This window comes from Carya illinoinensis, chromosome 11 (assembly GCF_018687715.1).
Source record: "Carya illinoinensis cultivar Pawnee chromosome 11, C.illinoinensisPawnee_v1, whole genome shotgun sequence".
Lineage (NCBI taxonomy): Eukaryota > Viridiplantae > Streptophyta > Magnoliopsida > Fagales > Juglandaceae > Carya > Carya illinoinensis.
The window spans coordinates 28,646,504-28,664,037 of NC_056762.1; the positions used below are offsets into that span (position 1 = coordinate 28,646,504).

General features: G+C 34.4%; 1 protein-coding gene across 4 annotated transcripts; it reads left to right on the forward strand.

The window, feature by feature from the left end:
* The first annotated feature begins 210 nt into the window (after positions 1 to 210).
* Positions 211 to 10,599, forward strand: LOC122281650 (tobamovirus multiplication protein 2A). Of its 4 annotated transcripts, none has more exons than XM_043093351.1 (8): positions 211 to 355; positions 796 to 910; positions 1,017 to 1,318; positions 7,134 to 7,233; positions 7,479 to 7,559; positions 7,636 to 7,740; positions 9,019 to 9,228; positions 10,180 to 10,599. In XM_043093351.1, exons 3-8 carry the CDS (start codon positions 1,080 to 1,082, stop codon positions 10,285 to 10,287), a joined length of 843 nt encoding a protein of 280 aa, XP_042949285.1. In that variant the 5' UTR covers positions 211 to 355; positions 796 to 910; positions 1,017 to 1,079; the 3' UTR covers positions 10,288 to 10,599. The 4 variants fall into 4 exon arrangements, with proteins under 4 accessions (XP_042949285.1, XP_042949286.1, XP_042949288.1 ...); XM_043093354.1 differs by having other exon boundaries at positions 240 to 355; positions 875 to 910; XM_043093353.1 differs by lacking the exon at positions 211 to 355 and adding an exon at positions 405 to 639.
* Positions 10,600 to 17,534: the final 6,935 nt, after the last annotated feature.

A 17,534-nucleotide genomic window follows, 5' to 3' on the forward strand; every position in this document is an offset into this window, starting at 1 on the left:
TCCCCCGAAAAAGTGATCCGAGCGCCCCGCCCCCAAATTGTGAAATCCGTGAAAAAAATGGACAGCATTAACTGCAAAATACGGTTTAAACCGAATAATTTCCTCGTAACAAAAAGCTTCCTTAGAGGGCATGAATGTAAATGTGTCACAACTAAAAAAAATAAATGAGTGCACCAAGAAAATTGCCAGCTGGCCATAACAATGTGGGGGCCTCTCTTTGTTCCACTTTCAAATTTCTAGACTGTCTCACTGTCTCACTCTCTGTGTCTCTCTGTCTCTCTCTGTCTTCAGAACTGGAAGGGTAAAATAGGGGAGCTCGCAATCCTATATCTGTATGGAACTGGCGGTTGTATCTGTATGTTTTCAGATTTCCAATCCCTGTCTCTTCTTTATTCGTATTTATCTGGTTTGGTTAAGAAGATCTAAGCTAGATTATTCTTTAAAAATTCTCATTATTTATTTATTTAGTTATGCTCTATGATTTCCTTTTCGGTCAATGGGTTATTAAATTGGGAATTCACATAAATTCTATCGTGAGCTGGATGATCATGGCCTTTTGGAGTCAAAACTTTCATTCAACGATATTTGATTTGCATGGGTTGGTGGAGTTCCAAACGTATTTGCAAAAAGTGGGGAAAGGTAAAGACAATAATAATAATCCAGCTAGGTAAAAACAATATAATAACCCAAACTGGATATTGAAATTGAATGTAGTTTTTGGCAGTTGAAACTAAATGTTTTTATTTTTTTGGCTGCTTATGATTGAAACTCATCCAAGCCAAATGGTTACTTTAGGTATTATGGCCAAGACGGAGTTAAATTCGTTTTATTGGTTACTCTGAAGTTGCTGAAGTTTTGTCCATCTTCTTTCCAAGGCTCTCTCAAAAGCAATTGGAGCTTAATTTCTGATGTATTGATTCATTGCTCAATTTTTTTAACCGAGTTTTAATGATATTGTGGAAGTTAGATGTTTAATTTATTGATCTTTTGGGTAAATGTGGTGTATATTTTAATAGATATTGGCCATTGGATTGAATAGTAGCGACCCATTTGGATTTTAAGAGAAAGAATTGTGGAGAATGGCATGCAGAGGTTGCTTGGAGTGCCTATTGAAGCTTCTTAACCTCTTGTTGAGTCTTGTGGGTCTTGCTATGGTTGGCTATGGGATCTACTTGCTGGTTGAGTACCAAAGATCTACAAGTAACACCCTAGTGTCATCACCCGTGAGAGGTGATGAGAGTTTGATACAGCTTGGCCGACCGCTGCTCATGGGTGTCTCTCTGTCCAGTAGTATTTTTGATGACCTGTCGAAAGCTTGGTATGGCTGCTGAATATTTTGGATAAATTTGTTATGGTTTTCTGATTTGTTGATAGTTTTGGCATTGTTGAACTTGGTTGAATAACTGTCTTATCTTTTGATTTCAAAATTTGACTTCATAGAAAATGCAAAACTAATGGCGTGTTTGGGTAACACCAAAATTCGCAAATATCACTCAAATACAAAATACTTTTCTATTTCAAATTTTAAACTTTTCATCTAATCATTACCTAATTATTACTCAAACACAAAAATCAATACAACTTTTACAAACTTCAAACAAAAATATTATTAAAAAATCATATTCAAACAACTTTTTAACTTTATCTATTCACTTTCACAAACTCCAATACAATACTTTTAAAAAAAATGTTTTTATTCAACTCTCTCTGTCTCTGTCTCTGTCTCTCTCTCTTTCCCCCTTCCCAAAACCTAATTTCAAACAAGTTCTCACAATTCTCAAATACTTCATTGAACATGCCTGAAGTCTTTGTGCCTGATTTCCATTGAACATATATTTTATATTGTATATTTCTAGAGTTTCATTTGATATTTGGATTTTGGAGGGAATAAGGGAAGCCGAAGAAACATAATTAAATATGGTCATGAAGGAAAGCCATGTTTGAGATTCTTTTTCTCTTTCATCATGCTTTCAAAGCAAAGGAAAAAATGAGAAGAGGAATACATATGAATGGGTTTACTTCATTTCTTATTTATTAATGTAGTATGTGGTCCTTGCTTGGCATTAACATGCCATATTTGTTTTAATAGAAATGATAGCAATACTCTTATTTCAATTTTAACTCTTACATTGTTTAGTGATAGCCTGTTGCAAAATCTACCTCACAAGTGCTTAAACTTGTTTGTTACACAGGGTCTGTGACACATACGTACCCTATGTTATGTTTTACCATGCTTAAAATTTGTGGTCGCATTTAATTCCTGGAAGTGACTCTTGATACTGGCATGAGATATTAGATATTCTTACCATCACTTTAAGAAATTCCAACGCCTACTAAAAATATACATGGGCTGCTCTATACCAAAGTTCCATTGGCCTGCAAACTTCTCCTTGTTTACTGGATAGGTGAATGTAGGGGTGTAAGAATTTTGGTCCGGACTGAAAAAACTGACTGGACCAATTAAGGAATTTTTTGGTCTCGGTCCAAGAAAGTAGGGAAATTCAGTTTTCGGTCTAGTCTTGGGGTGGGGTTTTTTTACCCCAAACCGAGCGAATTTATTTATTTTTTATAATTAATAAGAAATTTTATTACCTAGAATAGGCAAAGCCCAAGTACATAAGATATATACAAAGGAATTACCTACTATACTCTAGAAAGCAAGAAAAATACTAAAACAAATTCAGACCGACCTAATTTATTATATAAACATTTAAATAATTTTTATATGATATTTTATAATTTTTTAAAGTAGTTATATGAATTGAAAACAAGTAATTATATAATTTTCTTCTATCTAATTATAAGTAATTATGTAATTTTTTCTAACCTAATTATTTATGCTTAGATTATATAAAATATTAAAGGTTAAGAATTTTAAGATAGGGTATTAACTATTAATTATTGATAATATGCATACTATTAACTAGGAGTGAAAACTGACGCCTTCAGTGTGGTTTTTGGGCAAAACCGGCGCCGTGTAAGAGGGAGGAGCCATAGATTGTAACTGGTCGATAGGGAGGAGGAAAACTGGCCGTATTGACTCCGGCGGTTCTTTGTCAGTTCTTGGTTCCCCTAGAGGCGATCTAAGCCTAAAAGAGTGTAGAGAGAGAGTGTTGTAGAGGAGAGAGAGAGCTGGTGCAACTAATGCGGGGAAGAAGAAACTAGAGGTAGAAGACGATCCCATATTCAACGATGCTGTTTGGTTTAAAATCAATCGGCGTCATTTCAAATATTTTTTTTCCTTATGTCTTACATGAAACGACGCCACTGTTTTAGTTATATGTTGTATACTATAGGCAGAAAACGACGCCGTTCCACTTAAACTTAGATGGAACTGTGTCGTTTTGAGAAGGTATATTTAAAAAGGATTTATAACATCGGCAGGTTCAGCAGTTCGGTCTAGCCTCAAACCGAGACCAAACCGTTGAATGTCGGTTTCCCCCATTTTTCACCGCACATTGACCAGTTCTCCATCGGTTCTGGCCAGTTCCTAATACGGCCTGTCGGTTCTCGTCGGTGGCGGCCGGTTTCATCATTTCCGATACAGCCCTACTATTAACATTATTAATTTATTTTACTTAATTAAAATACTTATTAGTTAACTACATACTTAAAGAATGCTTGAGAAATGAGATGAGATGATAAATCTGTAAATAGTATTGTGAATAGTAGTAAAATGGTTTGAGTTATGATGTTTTATGGGGTTTTGGAAAATGAGAGAGAAAAAGTTGAATAAAAATATTATAAGGTTAAAATATTGTTAGAATATAATTTTTTAATATTATTTTTTTTTTTTTTAGATTTAAAAAAGTTGAATTGTTTTTTCTATTTTGTTTGAAAGTTTGGCAAAATTGTAATGATGAGTTTGAAACATTTGTAATAATTAGTTTGAAAGTGTTTGTATTTGAGTGATGTTTGAGATGAGATGAGATGAAAAATATTGCCAAACATCCCCTTAGACAACTTAGATTAAATCATTTACTTAATTATTATTTTATTTTTATATAATTATTTTAGTAAAAAACTTGGAAAAAAGAAAAAGAATACAAGGACTTGGACTGAAACACCCCAATAAGACCGATTGGACTGAACCAAAGCAGACTGGTTCAATCCGAACTTTTGGTGGACTGAGAAATTCGGTTTGGTCCAAAATTCTCCTCTAAGACCAACTGGACTGGACCAATTACACCCTAGATGAATGTACTGAGGCATCCTGAAAAGCATTTTGCAGTAAGGTTTTTGATGCAGTCATGTTTATATAGTCAAGTTTCGTATTGATGATGGCAGATTTGAGCTTTCGGGGATGTTGATAATTATTGGCCATGGTTGATGCTTTTATTTTTTTTTATTTTTTGGAAATCCTATTCAAGTGCAGAGGGGTAGGATCCAAGTATATGGATATACGCAACAAACAAGAAGAAGAAAAAGAGCAAAAATCCTTAAAACATATTAGGCTGGAAAATTGTGAGCTGTTCTGAACAGTCAACTTGTCCATGACACCGTCCTAAATGAAATTCACCTCAAACTGGCCCTTAATGGAAGACCATATACTTCATTGGTAGAAAGGATCCTACAGCCAAGGATGCGTGCCAAACTGCCAATATTGTCCTTCTCTCCAACCAGTACTAATTTTGACTTAGCCAAATTGATTTTTAACCCTGAGATACTTTTGGAACATGGAAATAAACAAAAAATAATAAATATGGCATGTTCCGGGATAGCCCCACAAGAGATGAGAGTATCAATGGTGAAAAGAAGATGTGATAGAATCTGCTATTTTTCATTACTTCTGGAGCCCACTGAGAAACTTGATGAGAGACCCTTGTTCACTATAGTTGATAGCATTCCAAGTTGTGTAGAACTATTTAGGAGTGTTTTATTTATGAGTAATGTTACATACAATCACTTTTGCATACTCTTTACGCACTTCATTGATGTGATTGGCTGCATCAAATTTTTTTAATACTCAACCAATCACATTAGTAGAGTGCACAAAAATAATTGCAAATAAAATATTTATTTATTTATATTATTCTTAGCATCTAAGAATAACACCATTATGATTAATGTATGCCATTACATAGAGTAGGATGTGACTTGTGAACTTAGATTTAACTTATCAAGATGTCACACTACCAAAGGTTTTGGCATAAAGTATTGTTTTGCCCATTATGTTATAGGCAGCTCCATGTATCCTTAGACTATGGGTGCTATACATTCCATCGTTCATTTCTCATTGTATTCACTCACAATCTTTATTTATTTTTTATTTTTTATTTTTATTTTGGGTGTTGATCTTTTAAAGTTACTGTAACGCGCCAATGGAAGGCCCAAACCATATGGCCTATACTCCAAAAAGACTTGTCAATGATACAATTGCAACCTCATTGAAACATTATAAAGAGTAAGAACTTTTCTTTCCCAAATAATGTGGGATCTCATACACCACCTACTCTTATCTTTATCATATGGGCTATCACAATCTCCCCTCCTTAAATTCCCGACATCATCATCTGGCCAGTCCATCATAAGTGGCATGGCTCAAGTCCAACATTTTTGGTTGGGATATGCTTTGATACCATTTGTAACGCCTCAATAGAAGACCCTAACCACATGACCTATACTTTAAAAGGACTAGCCAATGATACAATTTGAGCTTTATTAACACATTATAAAGAGTAATGTGGGATCCCTACACCACTTACTCCTATCCTTATAATATGGGGTATCACAATTATATAAGTAAAATTGCTATATGTATATTGCATATGGATGAATGGCCCCAAATAAACCAACTCAAATTAAGTGTTGGTAAAAGCGTGATTAAGGGTGAAGCCTAAAGCACCAAGGCCGAAGCTCTTCTCACACAAAAACGAAGTGCATTTACAAAAGCACACTTTGTTGTGTAAATGCCCTTTTTGTGTGAGCTTAAAGTGCAGAAAAGCGTGCTTTTGTAAACTGTTTTTTATTTATTTAAATTATATAAAATATTATGTTTAATTTTTATGTCATTAGTTTATTACTTGTTTGTGTTGCATAATACTCTAATGCATTGAGTTAATAGGCTAAATATGTTACCACTTTTGTTTCTAAAGCTTGTTTTGGTATTTTTTATTTTTATTTTTTATTATTACACATCATTTTTTAAAATGCGTGCTTTACTTTAGTTAGGCGCAAGCTTTCACTTTGCACCTAGGCTCTAACCTCTAGACAACGTTTGCGATTAAAGTTGTGTTTGGCATCTCAACTCATCTTAGCCTAATCATTGATGGGACCCACTACTTTTTCAACTTTCTATAAAAAAGTTAAATTCATTTCAACCTACTTCATACATTTCAACATAAAAAGTTAAACCCATCTCAACCTAAAAATGTTAAATCCTTCTTAATGGGACCCACAAAATACTACTATTCACAACTCAACTCATCTCATCTCAACATCTAAACATAGCCTAAGTGTGCCTAGCGTTTTTACCCACACTGAATTTAACAAAACTGGTACTCTGAACTGCTTGGTATTTGTGAACTAGTTGATTTCTGATTTGATTTTTTATTTATTTATTTATTTATTTTAATTCTTTTAATAGCTATGGCCTGTTATGTCTTATCTTCTTGTCTTGACTTGTTTTTTGTGGCCGTGACACATCTGAATAAAAACTCTAAATCAAGTCAATTGCTTCAAAAGACTCCTTAGCAGAAAGCATTGGCTTAGGCTTATTTCTACACCCTTGTGTTTTTCCCAGGTCAAGAGTCGATGGCCACTCGATCAAATGGCATCTCTAGTCCCATTAATTAATGGTAGGCATGGTCATAGCTTTGTCTTGTGGGGTCTTTGAATTGCTTTCCAGTTAAGTTTAAAAAAACTCATCATACCAAGTTTAATGAATTTGGTATTAAGCATTGGGTGGTAGTATTTATTGTTCCTTTTCTTTTTGTCTCTAAAATCTTCAAAATTATATTTCTGCAACCATAAGGTATTTGCTATCTCTTATTATATGTATATATTTTGTTGAAAGAGCTAGTACCAAGTCTTCGATATATTCATATTCATATGTCTTAAACTTGTTAATAAAAAAATTCCATCTTTATGCATCAAACCAATTGACTGAACTTATTTATATCATGTATTTTCAGGTTCATATACTTATTTATTGGTATAGGGGTGATTCTCTTTGCCATCTCTTGTTTTGGTTGTATTGGAGCTGTAACACGGAATGGGTGCTGCTTGAGTTGTGTATCCTCATACCTGATGCATTTCTCTTAAAATTGATAGTATTCATCTATTCAAAGAAAATATATTATTTATATTAACTTTTCCTTCAAGGGTAACTGCCATGGAACTGTTGTGTGCACCACAGCCATGCATACTAGTAATGTCATGCATCATGAAATGTCATAAATATTGGATGGTTGATAGATTGCTATTGTGTCATGCTTCTTTTCTTCGTGGTAATTATTGGTTTCCTTAAACCAAGATAGTACTCAGTATTGGTGATCCTCTTGATCTTGGTAGAGCTGGGATGTGCAGCCTTCATATTTTTTGACAAAAGCTGGCAAGAAGTGAGTGCTGTTTTAATTGATTTCTCGAAATCTAAGATGTTTAGTCACCTAATTTGTTGTATGAGTTTGTTCGTAGGAAATTCCAACCGACAGAACTGGAGATTTTGACATGATATATGCTTTTCTGAAAGAGCACTGGACAATTATAAAATGGGTTGCTCTTGGTGCTGCTGTTTTGGAGGTAAGCACAACATTGTCACCTTTAACATAAACATGTGAAGAACTTTGGAATGCAATATTTATATTTTCAAAATTCAAGCAATTTACCTTTTCTATTTTTTCCTTGCACAAGTGTAAATTTGAGTGTGAATTTGGAAAATCTAGGAGTCTTATTTTTTGGGGCTTCAGATTCTTTTTTTCAGTGTAAATTTGGAAGATTTCGTAGTATATTTAAGTTAACCTTGGTATTCTATGTCATTTCATTTTCTTAGGATGAAATATTATTTGGGAAATTTTTGTGGATCTGTGGTTCAGGTTTGAAAAGAAAAGGAGTAAAATAAATATGCTGGACATTTGTTTAACTATGTTGAAAACCTTATTTGAGTTGTTTCATTCTATTAGTGTATAGACCTTGACCCAAGAAAGGTTATAAAGTTCAATGCACTTTTAATCCCTAGCGGGTGACTCAACTAGTAAAGGCCTTGGTCTTGAGTGTGTGCTCCCCCCAGGACAATTTTATCCAAACAACTTCTCGTTCGGCATACTTATTTTCACAAACCCCAAAACAAAATATATCTTACAATTTTTATACAAACAACTTCTTGTTCTGCTTTCCCACTTTCACAATACCCCATACAAGACACATCTCAAAATTATTTTTAATAATTTTGACTCGCCGAACATGGCCTTTGTTTTACTAAAACATTCGATAATTTTTTCACCAGATTTTGTACCTGTCTTTAATTTACCACTTTGTATTTTTTTCATTTTGATATGCATGGTAGTGACTATCAAGTAGACATGAACAACAAAAACGGTTTGACATGCATTTTAGAATTTTGTGCTGAACTTCAATGAGCCACACACGCTTTCTGCTTTGCACTTAGACCCCATGAAGCCTTTGTCCTTCAGCGGACCTGGCACTTTTAACAACACTGACCAAAGCCTGATGATGTGCTGGTAGAGTCGTGATTTTAATATTCTATATCTGGTTTAAAGTTCAATTGTGGACTTGCATGCCATCTTGATCTATTCCCTCAGCCTCTACCATGACTTGAGGAAGGGAAACTGTGTTGGGCATGTTGGGATCAATTAACAAAGAAACATTGAGATGGAAGTGTTCTTGAAATGTGATTTGAATCTACTAATAAAAAAATGTGATTTGAATCTCTCTCTCTCTCTCTCTCTCTCTCTCACACACACACACACACACAAAAGTGAAAAGCACTAGTTAGTATAACTGTTCATTTCTTGTGATGGACAACTGGATCCTTTATTAGGATTTACCATGGAATTGCAGGCACTTCTATTCTTATTAGCGCTCGTGGTCAGGGCAGCAAACAGAAAAGTAGAATATGACAGCGACGATGAGCTCATTGCCCCAAGGCAACAGATCAGGCAGCCATTGATCAATAGGCCACCAATTCCAGCTACAGGTGTACCTATTGCTGGTGCCCTTGATCAGCGTCCTAGTAGAAATGATGCTTGGAGTGCACGCATGAGAGAAAAGGTATGATCTGTTTGAGCAGAAGATTTTCTTCCAATATTTTAGTTTTTATGTTTTGGGGCATTCATCTGGCGGTCTTGAAGGATGTTGCCTAGCAGAACAACTCTCAACCATCATAAGTAGATCTTGAAGGATGTTCCCTAGCTGATTTATCATGAAGTAGTTAGGAGTCAATCTCATTGATGGTTCTGAAAAGTTTTCTCGTTATGTCTGATTCTTGCTTTCTTCCATATAATTCCTTCTTTTGCCATTAATATTGTTTTTCTGATATGCTGCTCCTGTCAAATTCCTTCTCTGATATTATATTTTCGAAGAACTGTGTAATTTACCATTGTTAGTTGACACTGTTCTCAACTTATTGATTTGCAGTACTTCATTAAACCCATTGTGAAATAATCCTAGGCCGCTAAATATACTGTCTGATTCTTAAATATCAATGTAATCTAGAAGTGTATTGCATGATGATTGTCCCATCAAAACTATGACGAATGCTAGATACAGTCGTAGAATGTGCAAGCGTTGCACAATACTTTTGAAAAAGAGTGGAGTCGAATATTAAAAAATTAATTTTTTTTCATGTGGGTCTCATATTTATTCATTTTTTTCAAAATGATTGTGCATAGTAAATATCATTTCTATAAGACTATACTTGGTGCGGTGCAAATATATACCTTGTGACCTATCATCCAGTAGTAAACAGAGGATAAAGCACGGATGGTTTATGGTAAAATCTTATCAATAAATAGAAGAAAAAATAAAAGAGAGGTAAAGGGTTGACTTAATTGAGTTGTTCCTGCCTTGTAGTTCACAAAGCAACGATCATCACAGTATAGAACGATAACATGGTCACCCACTTATGTATGATTTTATTCATTGTTGTTAATTCTTTCCAGTAATGACTACCTATTGCATAGCTAATGCCACTGCTTTACCGTTTAACTCTACATAAACCAGTATGGGCTCGATACTTCAGAGTTCACCTACAACCCATCCGAGTCACACAGGTTCCAGCAAGCTGCCACCCAGCCAGCGGAGGAAAGGAGCCGTTGCAGCATCATGTAATGAGTTAATAAATTTTGTTGTGTTGGTCTCTGAAGAGATCTGTCCTGGACAATTGTGTTGTAATTTCAAATCTCTCCGAGCTGAGCCGAGCTTTTCTTTCTGTTGAGCTTGGGTACAATACACATTTTTCAGTATCTTTCTTCTTTCCCTACCTTCTAGATCTGCTGTTATGATGTTGTTTTTCTTCTTGTCAGATGCATTACCGTCTGGTGTCTAAACCTTGTTCTGCCATTGTAGGTTTTTCTTATTGAGTTGCTGATGAACAAAATTTCATTAACGGAATAATAAATAGATTCTACTAAGTTTCTTTAATCTGAAGAAAGGAAAGTATTGATTATCTGCAGGCCTTTATGCATTGTTCAACAAATTGTCTGATCAATGGCATGCACTGGTGTTGATTCCATTTGGATCCCAGCACATTTGAAGGTTTTATCATGTGGTGCTGTGTTGGGCTTTATGAGGCCCGTTGGAGGCTAAGGCCTCGTTTGATTTCACAAATTTTTTAAATCATTTCATCCTATTTTATTTTATCTCATTCTATCTCAACATCTAAATATCACAAATACAAATATTTTTTTTATTTCAAATCTTCAGCTTTTTAATATAATCATTAATTAATCATCAAAGCTTTTTTCAAATTTTCAAACAAAACATAAAAAATAATTTAAATTTTTCAAATCTCAAAATAAAAATAATATTAAAAAATTATATTCTAACTATTTTTTAATTTTATATTCTTTATTTAAACTTTTCTTACTCAATTTTTAAAATTTCTTAAAATATCTTAATTCAAATAATTTTATTTCTATTTACATATTATCTAGTTACGATTTATAGATTTTTTATTTTATTTTATCTCATTTGTGTATTCAAACGAGACTTTAAATGGAAGAAAAGATAGACCTAAGAGGCATTAGATCATTTGTGCAATAGATCCTTGGAATATAATAGTTACTCTTCTAAGTAAGGTAATATTTTTAAAAATCTTAAGTAATATATTTTTTATAAAACAAAAATGAGTAGAAAATTAAAAAAAATAAATAAATAAAGATATATATATTTATATATTATGGTTTGCTGAAGACTCAAGACACCCCTTTTCTCTCTAATTCCCCTAGCTGCATCTCATAGAAGAGCACTAAGGAAACTGACTTTGTGGTGCAAAAAAACGATACGTTTTCTCTTTCAAAGATAAATATTTGGGTTTCCCATATATGTTTGCTGATCATCATGATCTGATGGGAAAACATGAGTTTTGCATTAGAAGATCGATCGGATGATCATGCCACTTCGTTTAATTTTCATAAATAAAACTTTGGTAAGAGCACCTTTAATGATCATATCACTACATAATGTACTCATGACTAAAATATCTTCATTGTAAACTTTGAATGAGTCCCATTAGTCTCCTCATCGTGTTTCGTTTTTCTTTGCTTTGAACACAAGATTTGAAGATTCTGCAACAATTTTGATTGAGACGTAAAAGGCCGGTTTCTGGATAACATTATAGATATAGGATATTCTAAAAGGCCACTTTGTGGTATAATTTCTTTGTGTCTCTATGACTTTTTAAAACAAAATGATCTTAAAAGTTCGAATCTAAACTGATATTAATACACATAACCATGATCATGTCATAATTTTTACTACAGTCCACTTAATATTTATCGAAACATATAATTATATAATCGACGTTATGTATTGAGCATCCACTTGATCACTAAGGTTGATTTTACGTATTTCATTACTATTTAATATTTTATAATTATTTTTTATTACTTTTTTACTACTCTATTCACAGATCATCTGATATTATCTCATTATCCAAACATAGCCTAAATTAAATAAAAATGTTAGAAGAACTAGATCAAAATATATAGCAGAAACGATATTACCCTGACGGAAATATCTCAAATCTAGTGTAGTTGTTCTGCAGATCCTCCAACATTGTTTATCCAAGATCCTCCTAACAGTGGAGTGTGCTATGTGGTAATACTAGAGCAACACACAAGAATTTCACAACTTAGATGCCAAGACTGTAGTTGTTCTGCAGATCCTCCAACATCGTTTATCCAAGATCCTCCTAACAGTGGAGTGTGCTATGTGGTAATACTAGAGCAACACACAAGAATTTCACAACTTAGATGCCAAGACTAGAGAAAATCATTTGAGAGAGAGATTGCTTGTGATTTCTACACACACATATCCAAAGGGGAGAGGGGCTAAGCATGTAAATAGCCTCTCTAAACCTAACTCTCAGTTGGCTATTAAGGACCAGCCATCAAGACTCATGAAGTGGCTTAAGAGCTATTTCATAACCCTCAAGAAAATGTGAATGGGTGGCCACTATGGGTGTCCCTTTCTTACAAAAAACAAAAAAAAAAAAGTCTCTCATGATCATATATAATTGGTCAATTAATCTAAAAATTGAATCATCATGATCGTCAATCATGACAACATGATCATTCGCTTCAAGGTATGTAGGTAGAACTATTCCATTATTAGGATCATAGAGTGTGTTGTTTCATAATTTTCTTTTCCTTGGAAAATGTTTTCACTTTCTTAATATACGTACCGTACCGTTTCAAATAAACAACACTCACCCATTTTTTAATTCGTCGCCATTTAGAAGGAGCTAGCTGATCAATAACGGTCCATGATGGTATACTATGCACGTAATTCTCAGAATTAGAACTCTTACCAGCTTCAGTAACTGGCCTGAATTAGCCATTTTTGTAAGAGTTAAGGTATGAATTATATTATTATTTTATAAATGCATATTTTAGATATAAAGTGATCGATTATATATAAATAAACTCATAAAATGACTTATGTGATGATTTTATACGTTAGATTTTGAAGTTATTTTTATTAAAAATAAAATAAGATTTAATGAATTTTATAAATTCACATCAGTTTGTAAATTTATTTTTATATAATATTTTTATATTTACAGTATATATCTTTTAAAAATACCACTAATTTGAAAAGGAGTTATAAAAAAGTTATTAAAGAGTTGTTTACGTCCAGTATCATTCGGATGGAGACTACATACATATGCTAGCCAGCTATATATATATATATATATATATGTATGATGGTCCAAATCGTGAGTCAAGAGGCAAGCTAATAGCTAGGGATATTGAGTGATTAATTCAGAGTTCTTTTGGTTTTTGTTTTCATTGATAGTTACATGACATGCATGATCATCAATATACCTTTCATTCATGCTCATCATCGCAAATGACTACTCATAGCTAGCTAGCCATCCACTTCAATTATATTATATATATATATATATATATATTTGTAATTCTTTTTAAAATTTTTCTAATTAATTATGATCACTAGATCCGGTACTAGCTACTGATCCATACGGCTGGGGATATATATATATATATATACATATTATAGGCATGATAATATATATAATATATATATGTCGGCATGCAAATGTTCTTTAAGTCAATTCAACCATATATAATATCATGCATGATATATTATATGTATATACACCCACACCACGTTGGGTTGGTTCCACGTATGTACGTACGCATGCATGCAGTCCGTCCAACAGTACTGTGCTATCTGGTGCATGTGCATGCGTTTTATTATTATTTATTGGCACCATATTGTACCTAGAGCGCGCATCGTGGCCAATTGCTGGTCCTTTAATCCTAGAATTTTGTTTATTTATTTATTTAATGAGCTAGCTAGCTATAGGTAGCTAGGCAGGCATGCATGCATGCAGGACCACCAATTAACAATTCATATATGTAACAATAGTGTGTACGTGTGAGCTAAGCATCGCCGCAACAAATGAGTATTGGTTGTGATCAACGTATAATATTGTACGCACAGCTCATGTGGCACTACTGTTTGGCACGTAAATAATTCAAAGTACCCTCTGATCCCTCCCCTGTCTCTAGGTGGAAAGCTATACGTAATGGATATATAGTCGGCAAATCACGCGCCTTTGACTTCCTTAAAGATATAGGTGATATCATTAAAAAAAAATAATAATTATTTATTATATTTAATTTTTAAACCTATTATTTAATATTATATCATAAGATAATAAAAATTAAAATAATAAATAAAATTTTTCAAAAAACTAATTTCTTAATATGAGTTATAGATTTATTTATTTATTTTTTTAAAAATGCACGACACTTATACATCTTAATTAACTAAGATTATAAATATTATTTTTTGAAAGTTTTGTATGGACTACATGATGATATATAGGAAATTATAAAGATATTGCTTTTTTGTTATAATTAATTAGAATTAATATATAGGTAATATATATTAGAGATCCACCATTTAATTGCAGCTTATATATATATATATATATATATATATATATATATAAATAAATGAGATTTATAAAATACTATTATTTATAAATTAAATTATTTAAAATTATTTTACATTTAAACACAGTCTAATTTGACAGCTAGCACTGATAAATTAAACTCAAACAGACATTTTTGACTAGGAAAAACAAAAAGTATGAGTGGATCAAAAGACAAGAAGGCCGAGAAGGGGTTTGATATTAAATTAACTTCATTTACCATTTTACCTTAAGAAAAAAGGGGCATATATATATATAATTTTGTTATATAGAAATAAAGTCACATATTAATTTATATATTAATATTGATTCTTTCGTATTATAAATTTAAATTGATACTGTTTTTAATAAAATTTACTTTTTGATCAATCATATTAGATTGATACACATATTAGTATATAGTTATACTTACGATTAGATTTATATATATATATATATATGTAGTGGTTTATGGAAAACAAATTATTATTTTTAGAAAAATTAAATAAAGGGTTTTTTTTATATATATAATTAATATATTATTCTTTTTTCTTCCTTCGTTTTCCTCTCACATACGTATCTTACATGACTTGATCCGTAATCTCTCTTCCCTAATTAAATATTAGGTCTTTTGTTTTTTTCTTTGTTGTTATAATTAAATAGATGGTAACCGCTTAATTAGGCCTAATTTGTTTTTTTTTTAACTATTATCATTTTATCTTACATTATTTGTGACGCCCCCAAAATCCCCACGCCCGAACACGGGGAAATTGAGACGTCCGGATGGTGACACCCCGGGTCACCATCCCATCGACGGGTGCCGAGTGTGTGCAAGGCAGCAATTGTGTACAGAGAGACACGCAGCGGATAAGAAAGTCATAACTAAGTACCAGAATTTTTCTTAACGTAATACAAGCTGTTTAAAACATACATAGATAAAATATTACAAAACACAAATACAGTTTTAAACAAATAAAAAGATAACATCAGCAACCCGGCGGAGCCGCATCCTCGGGCTCAGCCTCTTCCTCCTCATCCTCAACTCCTGCACCAAAAGCTACGGAACCACAAATGGTTCCGCAGGTAAGTAAAACCCCAAACACTACCAGATAAAAACACATATAACTCAAACAAGATGCATGAAACATGCCCAATGCACAAAGCCCAAAAACACCAGTTTTCCACACACGCCAAAAAAACCCACTTGGCCCAAAAACATATCCATTCCGAAAAACACGCCAAAAGTCACATTTGGCCGCCAAAAGTCTATTTGGCCCAACATCTCGCCGGAAGTCCATCCGGCCCAATATCTCGCCAGAAGTCCATCTGGCCCACGCCAAAAGTCACATTTGGCCTCACAAACCATTATCCAATTTTAACCGTATGCACCATGACCTCCCCTAGGAGTCATCCGCACACCCTGGCTCCAGTGTCACACCGCAGAGTACCACCACGCATGTGACACCTAACAAGCGATGCCCAGTTCCGCGCCCCGCGCGTGCGTAGCCAAGCATCCTCTAGCCCTCGCCAGCGAAGGGCCACGGAGTCGGTGAGTAGGGCGATGCCCGGTTCCATGCCCGGCACGTTCGTAGCCAAGCATCCCCTAGTCCCGCTCCCGTCATCTCTCTCGATAACTCAGGGGACATCACTCAGTTTATTCCGCTCCCGAGTGACCAGAGGAGCTCCACCGAGATAATAACCCATCCCGGCTTGGGCTCGTGATACACACGCACCCGTAAAACCAGTCACGCCAATACACAGGCTTTTCACACAATCCCACAAACACACGTGCATGCACCATGAAATGCCAAATCAATGCATATTAAAATAATCCAACAATATAAATCAATAAAACAAGTAACTCCGTCCTCCATCCATCCGACCCCCGAAACTCCTCGGACTCAGTCCGGAATCAACAACCAACAACAGTAAATAATTGAATGAGCAATATATATTAAAATCTGAAAATAGGGTTTGGAAAATACTTACAGCGCTATACGGCAATTTTAGAAAACACGAGGCGTTGCAAACGGCGGAAAAACAGCAACGTCACAGTGAAATTTCACTGTGGCCGTGGGTCCGAAAAACCCACTTTTGAACGGGGACAAACTAGGACACGGGATTGATAGGGAATGGTCTATAGGTGGTTGTGAAGCTATTGGAAGTGACGGACGGCCGTGGGTGACGGCGGAATGGCCGGAAATGGCCGAAAATGGCAAATCGGAAAACAAGCTCGTGGGAGCTGCTCCGGTGGTCGATGGAGGCCGGAAATGGGTGGGTTAGGACGGCAAGGGAACGGTGATGAAGTGGTGAAGAAATGGTGGCCGGAGGTGGAGCGACGGCGGCGGATCGGAGCAAAATCCGTGCGCCTTTGTTGAGCTTTTTCCGGCCAAATGGCCGGCCGGTTGGGGGTGGGTTTTGGAGGGAAGGTAGACCGGAAGGAGAGGAAGAGAATGGGACCGGTGGGAGGCCGAACGGTGGCCGGACGGCGGCGGTAGGGGCTGGGGAAGGTTGACGCCGGCGTGAGGGAGAGAGAGAGAAGAGAGAGAGTGCAGGGGGGGTCCGAGTCGGGGGAGAGAGGAGAGAGAAAAGAAAGAGAAAAAAGAAAAAGAAGAAAAAAGAAAAGAAGGGAAAAAGAAAAAAAGGAAAAAGAGAAAAGAAAAAAAGATGTGAAAAGAAATGAGGTCCAGTCCCCACTCCGGGAAAAGAAACAAATCGCCAAAAAGATTAAAACCACAAAAACAACTAAAAGAAATAAAACACAACCTCAAATAAATTAAAATAAATTAAAAACCGACTTTAAAAACGCAATTAAAATAAAATAAAATATCTGATATATTAATTAAAATAAAAACAATTATTTCAGCGAAAATACACTTAAAAGCGGGTCATCACATTATTTAATTATTAT

What these genes read in the sequence shown, in the direction of transcription:
- LOC122281650 (XM_043093351.1), top strand. Translation starts at nt 1,080, where the DNA reads ATGGCATGCAGAGGTTGCTTGGAGTGCCTATTGAAGCTTCTTAACCTC. An exon ending in GATGACCTGTCGAAAGCTTG is followed by an intron (nt 1,319 to 7,133) that starts GTATGGCTGCTG and finishes ATGTATTTTCAG; the next exon opens with GTTCATATACTTATTTATTG. An exon ending in TTGACAAAAGCTGGCAAGAA is followed by an intron (nt 7,560 to 7,635) that starts GTGAGTGCTGTT and finishes GTTTGTTCGTAG; the next exon opens with GAAATTCCAACCGACAGAAC.